This window comes from Gobius niger (assembly GCF_951799975.1).
Source record: "Gobius niger genome assembly, chromosome: 1".
Taxonomy (NCBI): domain Eukaryota; kingdom Metazoa; phylum Chordata; class Actinopteri; order Gobiiformes; family Gobiidae; genus Gobius; species Gobius niger.
The window spans coordinates 42759299-42766717 of record NC_136852.1 but is presented as its reverse complement, the minus strand read 5'-3'; the positions used below and the strand labels follow the sequence as shown (position 1 = coordinate 42766717).

Below are 7419 nucleotides of genomic sequence, written 5' to 3'. Positions count from 1 at the left end.
ACAGGGGAGAATGTACAATGTCTGACAACAACAACAACATGAAATTGTAAATCAACATAATAGAAATGTTCCCTTGTTTTTTGAAAGTAAAAACAGTTACAGTGATGTGCGTACTTATTATTCTTATTGATAAAAACAATTTGTTTATGTTTTAGATTTGCCATAACCACTCTAACAAAGTTATAAGTCAGATTAAGTTAAGATACAGTGTTGCTCAAAGCTACTAAAATGAAATACATTTGCTTAATTTCACTCACACGTGTGTTTGTTCTGCCGCGCCCCTAACCCCACATTTGGGAACCTATTGTACATGTTTTTAGAAGTAGGGTAAACCAGATTACTCGGAGAAAACCAACGAAGGCACAGACAGGCTCCGTCCGGCTGGGAATCGAACCCGGGACCTTCTTCTAGCTGTAAAGCACAAGTGCTAACCACTGGGCCACCGTGCTCAGAGGAACAAAACATCAAAATGTTAAAGCCAAAGCTGTCACTCGAGATGCGGAACACGAAGCAGGTATTCAGTAAAAGTGGATTAACTGAATAGTAATGATGAAGGAAGTGCTTCAAGTAGAAAATACACCAAACTGCTGACTGGAAATGTGTTGCTTGTAACTGGGACATTGAACCTTTGACAATAACGCTTTCATTTTCAAATGCAAGCCTACAGACCAAGGGGGTTGTGGAAAATTGTGGGATTGTGTGTCTAATAATGCACTGCCTATAGTTACACTTGACCTTTTGTCAGAGAAGCCTCGACCTAAATCTGAAACATGCAGCAGCTTTGATCATAGCAATAGCTGTATTTCACGATCCATTGTTGATTCTGGTTCTGGGACAGCGTCTCGCAGAGAGGCTGGTATTTGAGGAGGAAGCACAAGTGTCTTTTACCGTAAACAGTTTCCAAAAAAAAAAGCAATTCACAAGATCAGAAACTCTTTTTATTAGACTTTGACAATTACATAATCATGTCCCAGCGATTACATTTACTTAATTGAACACATTTCAATTAAGTCTTGACAAAAAATACTTGACAAGACTCATGGGCTTCATGGTTTGGTAACTATTGTGGTAGAGCTCTACTTTGGAGGGCTTATCTTCATGGTAAAAGACTTCAGGGAATAGTTGTAACCTTTCCATGTTTTCCAATTGATGCCAACACCATGAGCACTGGCTCCCCATGCATAAAGACCGTTCGGGTTGCTCAGGTGACAACCCTTGTGCCACCACCCGCTGTAATAATGCTGAGCGCAGTTCACACTATGAGCATCCTGGTCCTTGTCAAATGTGGAGAACTTCATGCCTTTGTGATAAGTGAGGCTGTCTCCTGCAGAAACACAGACACTGTGTTATTTTCTACTGTTGATACTGATGCTGTTAATGTTGCCTCACAGGGCTAAACACTAAAACCTGATCTGACCTGCTCCTCCATCTTTGAACCAAGACACTGTCAGTTTGTATCCGCCACATTCGCCTCCAACAGAGAAAGAAGAGTAATTCGCGTGGGCTTTGTTCCCCTCAAAGTCCTCCATTTCCACCTGCAGCTTCCGTGGTTTAAGTGTGAGTTTATGCATGTTCTCAAGACCTGAAGACATTCAAAATATCTAAACATGACGAGTGAAGAATTTATTTTATTTAGTCCTGGATTTGTCTTACCAAGCCAGTATTCTCCATCAACGTCTCCAAACCCACCCACAAACTGATCCCAGGGTCTGTAGAAGTTCACTGAACCGTCCTTGCGTGTCTGGATCACCTGAGGACACAAGTCTGGTGTTTATTTTAGTAAAGGCAACAAAATGGGCAGATTTGTCCATATATATTGATCTACATAAGCGCCTTGTGCAAACTGATGTGAAAATGCGGAGCTAAGAATATAGCAAATGAACCAACAGTACAAACCTCTACAGCGAATTACTTTTTGGTGTAGAGTTTATATAATTATTCTGAGTCCGAGTGGATACCAACCCAATGGTGGGTTCAGGCCGAGATTTTCCCACTGTGTCCTTGAGCCAGGTCAAGTTCAGGATCAACCAATGGCCGCTGGCTGCTCTGCTTTATGCCCACGACACTAGAGGCCGCCATTGCTGTAGTACCTTCATATCGCCGCTATAGTGCCCCATTGAAAAGCATTGGAGTTTAGTCACGTTAAAAACAACTTTGGTTTCAATTTTTTCAACACTAGACTAGGCTAGATATTCCTCCTGAGATAACGCTGGGTTAGTCACAATTAAAGAAACCAGGCTGGTTTTTGTTAGAAGAATTTTTGAAATCTCGTACTTAATGAGGGTCGGACTGTTAGCATTGGAGCAGCGCGAGCTACACGTCACGCAAGGGCCGAGTCTACAGTGAAGATCCCGCCCTTTTGCCCTTATTAGGAACATGCTTCGTCAGAGCTGGGGAGGGGGAGTCTGTAAATCCGCCATGAATTCCCCCACGACCGTGGTCATTCTGGTAGACGGGGAGGAGTGAGCATAAGACATTTTTTCTACAGTCTATGGTTTGGACACAACATGAACCCGCTGGGGTTTAGTCGGGCTGGATATTTTGGACCTTATCTAAACTCTAATTTAGTCCATTAACTGAAAAAAAACAAAACATTTTTGCTCCTTAGGTTCACCATTGGAGAGCATTATATTCCTACAAACATGGCCACCAGGGTCTCACAATGGGGCTGTTTACACGGTGACGAAACGGCAGTGCGTTGGTGTCGCACTCACGTGTCTTTCACATTACAACACAAGTCGTGTCACCCGACACCAAGATCCACTGGAAACTCTGGAGGCTGTTCTCGAGCTGTACATGCCAGGCTTCTTATATTTACATTAAGTCAAATACTGAATCAGTAAATACTTTAAAATATCTTACTTTTACTATGCATCAGAAAGACGCACCATCCACTGTCGAGCCTCTTTCATTGTTCCAAATGGGTTCTATTGACACCTCATCATTTTTGTGTCAAAGCAGATTGATTGATTGATTGATTGATTGATTGATTGATTGATTGATTGATTGATTGATTGATTGACTGATTGATTGATTGATTGATTGACGTTTCCTGCAACTGAATTCTTACATCCACAAACACACGATATTCCATCTTGTGTGGCTCGAGCTAATTCGTTTGAAAGCCATGGTCTGGCCTATGTTGTTCTGAAGGAAGTGCACTTTCTGATGTGTCAAATGAACTGTGAGTAAAGTGTCTTCAGGAAACATTTCTGAACAATAACTGCTATGGACATAACCTTAGTTTAAAGTACTCACTGTCCATCCTCCATCTTTCATGTCACAGTAAACCTGAGGACAGAGAAGACATCAAAACATCAAATTCTGTTTTGTTCAGCTGTATTTTGTACAGCCCAAAGTCACAACAACAAAAGGCTTTCCAAATGTTGCTGATTTGAACAAATACAAGAACAGGTCAACAGTGAGACAGACATCAAACACATGTAATGTTCGACTGTAGAGGATTGTCCCTGGTCGTGTTATAAATATGATCCAACTGTTCCCACTGACAGTGAACTGCTTGTGTCTGAGTTATTGCTAAAGTTCAAGAGATGGAAATGTTGGTTGAAATACAAAACCCCTTTAAAAAAAAACTGTTTTATTTTACCTGAACTCCCATTTGGAAAGCCGGGTAAATGGTGTAGACTCCACTGTGACTTTCTGGATCCCACTGAAGGATGTCACTGCAGTCTGTAGGTTTCCCCGCTTTGCTGCAGATCAACAGCGGAGCCACAAACAGGAGGAGCAGCACAGGCTGAAACACAACAGAGAAATTCAACAATGAAGAACATGAAGATCAAAAGAAAAATATTGCCTGACCAGCTAAACCTCTACATGCTTGTTCAAAGTTGTGTAGCCTGGGAGACTGTGTGATCTCAGCGATTTCCCGGTCGGCGTGACTGACAGACGGGATCAACCAATTAGAGAAACGCTGGATATGACGCAGGAACAAGCGGCAGGAATCCTTTTAAAAAACTTCCTTTTTCACGAAGAACGCTTCCAACAGTGTTTCTTACTCTGGTTTTAGGGATTTTATGTTTTCGAAATGATTTAAAACAGATGAAAGAGCAGAGGAAAACAGTGTCAGTCGCCGTGCCACCATCTTTAATGTTCTTTAATGTTTTGGAAGAGTGCAGTGACAACTCCTGCCTCTCGGCCCGTGACTGAACTGATAAGGGTAAACTCGGGAAATGATTGGCTGCGAGGAGCTGCCCAGACGGTTCTTCTTTTGAAGAGAAAAGAGGAGTGGCCTGCAGGCCAGGCAAAGAAAAATGTAATGTGCGAGGCACTCTGATAAAGTTAAAAGTCCTTGAACAGGGGACGCCAGTGTGTTTCGACCTGGCATGGTCTACATCAGGGTTTGTAACATCAGAAACACAACAGGTGTGTTAGATAGAAGGTGAAAGTCACGTGAGGAGACCATGTGAGCCACCACGGTAGCCCAGTTTGCAAAACGGATGTATAAAAACAGAAAATATCTTACAAAGGTTTTTTTTTAAATCTCCAAAGAGAGAACATGAAGGAAAGAATATAAATGTAAAAACCAACACCAAGCAAAATGCAATGTTGAATATTACAAACAAGGATCAGATAATCTGACAACATGCAAAAATATATGTCAAGCACAGACAGGACAAAAAGGCTTTTAGAGACTAAGGGCCAGGTCTGGTGCCTGGTGCAAGGACAGCGCAAACTCTAAAGGGCTATGGTTGTCTTCCATTCCTTTTGATCTCTATGTTCTGGCGGGTTTTGTCCATGAAGAGCACCTGATCATCACCCCCACCCTGCATTACATCCAATGAAGAACATGCAAAGGAAAGTTGGATTTCAACACTTACCGTCATTGTGAGATTTCAGATGTGTCAGCTAGAAATAAAACAGAAATTCTGATTAAACAATTACATTTACAGAGAAAAACTCAATCAAAGTGAACATGTTGTAGTCTGTCCTTCCAGCGTGGAATTCAGGAGGTTAAAGACTTACTAAGATGGAAGCTCTTCTCTCTCCACAGTTTGAACTGTTGATGTGCTGCAAATGCCATCCCTTTTATACAGTTCCACAGGTGATTTGTAAACGGGGCCGGCTCTGTTCAACTTCCTGTTAGGATGTGGGCTTTTTATGGCCTCCTTTCAATAATGCCTTTGTCCATGAAGGCCAGATTTGTGTAGATACGACTTATAGTTGTCCCATGTACAGATTCCCCCAGCTCAGCAGCAGGACTTCACAGCTCCTCCAGAGTTATCTTGGGGCACTTGGTCGCATTTCTTACCAGTGCTCTCCTTTTTGTTTTGGTGGACGGCCGTGTCTTGGTAAGTCTGCAGTGGTGCTTTACTCTTTCCATTTCTGAATGATGGATTGAACAGTTGCTCCATGAGATGTTCAAATCTTGGGAAATCTTTGTATAACTTAAGGCTGCTTTAAACTTCTCCACAGCTTTATCCCTGACCTCTCTGGTGCTCCTTGACTTTCATGATGTTGTTTAGTGACCAATACACTCCGACCACAGCTCTGAGGGCCTAAAAGAACAGCTGTAATTATACTGAGAGTAGATTACACACAGGTGCCTCTATTTAATGGTTAGGCCAGGGAGTTCAGCTTCCCGATGGCCCTGTGTACGAAACTGTTCAACTCGTCTAAGCTTAGGTAAGAACATATCTTATAGACATATCTGTATAGAAAAACGGTGGCCAATTCCTTTAAAGTCTCTCCTCTGAACCACAGAGAAAAGTTCACACCTAATAATAATAATAATAATAATAAAAATAATAATAATAATAATAATAATAATAATAATAATAATAATAATAATAATAATAATAATAATAATAATAACTAATCGCCATTGCGATTGACTGCGGAATTGCGGGAAGCGAATGCAGAAATTGCATAAACTGTTCAAATTGCATGAATGGGTTAATTTGCATAAATTATGTAAATTGCATAAACTCTTTAAAATTCATAAATCCTAAATGGCATAAACTCTTAAGTTGCATAAACGGTTTAAAATGCATAAAGTAGTGAATTTGCATAAATTATTAATATTGCATAAACTTTTATATTCCATAAACTGGTCAAACTGTTGAAATGGCCTCAGTGCTTGATTGGCAGAAGCTGCACAAATGGCTGAAAGGCGGACTCTCCCCATTGGCTGGATTCACACTTACACACCAATGCAAAAATGTCAAACTCCCGTGTAAAAAAACTGGAAAACTGCAGAAGGCCAATTTTTTCTCAAAACCCACAAGTTGCAGAAGCTGAACATGCACAAAATGCAGAAATTGCATAAAATGCAGAAAAAAGTGCAGAAAAGCATGGATTTGCGGCAGCCCCATTATAAGTCAATGGGAAAAATCTCCGACATTTTGGCCGATTGCGGAAAAAACGTAAGTTGCAGAAGTCCCAAAAGTAATAGCACCTTCTCCTCAACATGCGGAACGTTTTGATGCATAACTTGCATAAATTGCACAAAGCATGAAGGTGCTGAAAGCTCTAGAAAATCGGGAAAAAGATGGAAGAGGAATAATAATAAAGAACATGAAAACCAATAATTGACTGCGGAAGAATTCCGCAGTCAATCAATAATAATAATAGGGTGTGTTGTTGCCGTAAACAGGGCTGGGTTTGTTCCTCATACTTGATGTTATGAGTAACGTGCGTCACTCTGCACATGACATACAGCTTTTGTTTTGACCAGAATGATTTAACCAGATAAATAACACTGGACCCTGACCTGGCAAATCCTTATAGGACTCTTGCTGTTTGTCTTTGAAAATGCATCAAAAGATCCTTAAAAAACCCGAGCAGCGCCAGCGGAGTCTACTCCATCTATCCGTTCAGCGAGCGATTCTGTGTCCAGGTACGTGAGGGACACAGGATGTTGCGTTTTTTGTGCATTAATTGCATTGCAAATGGATGTGGAGAACATGGTCGGACTCCATGGGTGAAGCTCTTCCGGAGGTGGGAGTTGAAAACCCAGCTGACAGAGGGATCCACCAGATGTTCCCAACAGACCCTCACAGTATGTGGTGGTGATCAGTTGACAGCTCAGCCCCTCTCTTCACACGAGTGTCCGAGACACGTGGCCGGAGATCAGACGACACAAGTACAAAGTCGATCATCGACCTCCTGCCTAGGGTGTCCTGGTGTCCAGTCCTCTCCGCACCCGACCCCGACGGACCAGGAAATGCAAACTTTTGGTTTTGTAAAAAGTAATTTAAAAATGTGTTGAAAAATCTCTCATTCTTCTGGAATTTGACGAATAGAAATAATTTAAAATGTGTGTTTGTATGTCAATATATGGTTCTCACTGTATAATAATGTTAAAGTAACTTGTCCAACAAAACTCATATCAGCAATTTTATACTTTTATCAAATTATTTTTCTATTTGTCAGAAGGGTCAATAACACGTCAGTATCAAA

At 41.2% G+C, this 7419-nt stretch overlaps 1 protein-coding gene across 1 annotated transcript; it reads right to left on the bottom strand.

The window, feature by feature from the left end:
* Positions 1 to 1072: 1072 nt before the first annotated feature.
* LOC306974358 (microfibril-associated glycoprotein 4-like) lies at positions 1073 to 4844 on the bottom strand (the record flags this gene model as incomplete). Its single annotated transcript, XM_079571554.1, has 6 exons — positions 1073 to 1324; positions 1418 to 1582; positions 1654 to 1750; positions 3259 to 3291; positions 3608 to 3754; positions 4839 to 4844. The coding sequence occupies 6 exons, from the start codon at positions 4842 to 4844 to the stop codon at positions 1077 to 1079; spliced, it is 696 nt and encodes a 231-aa protein (XP_079427680.1). The 3' UTR covers positions 1073 to 1076.
* Between the last annotated feature and the right edge of the window lie 2575 nt (positions 4845 to 7419).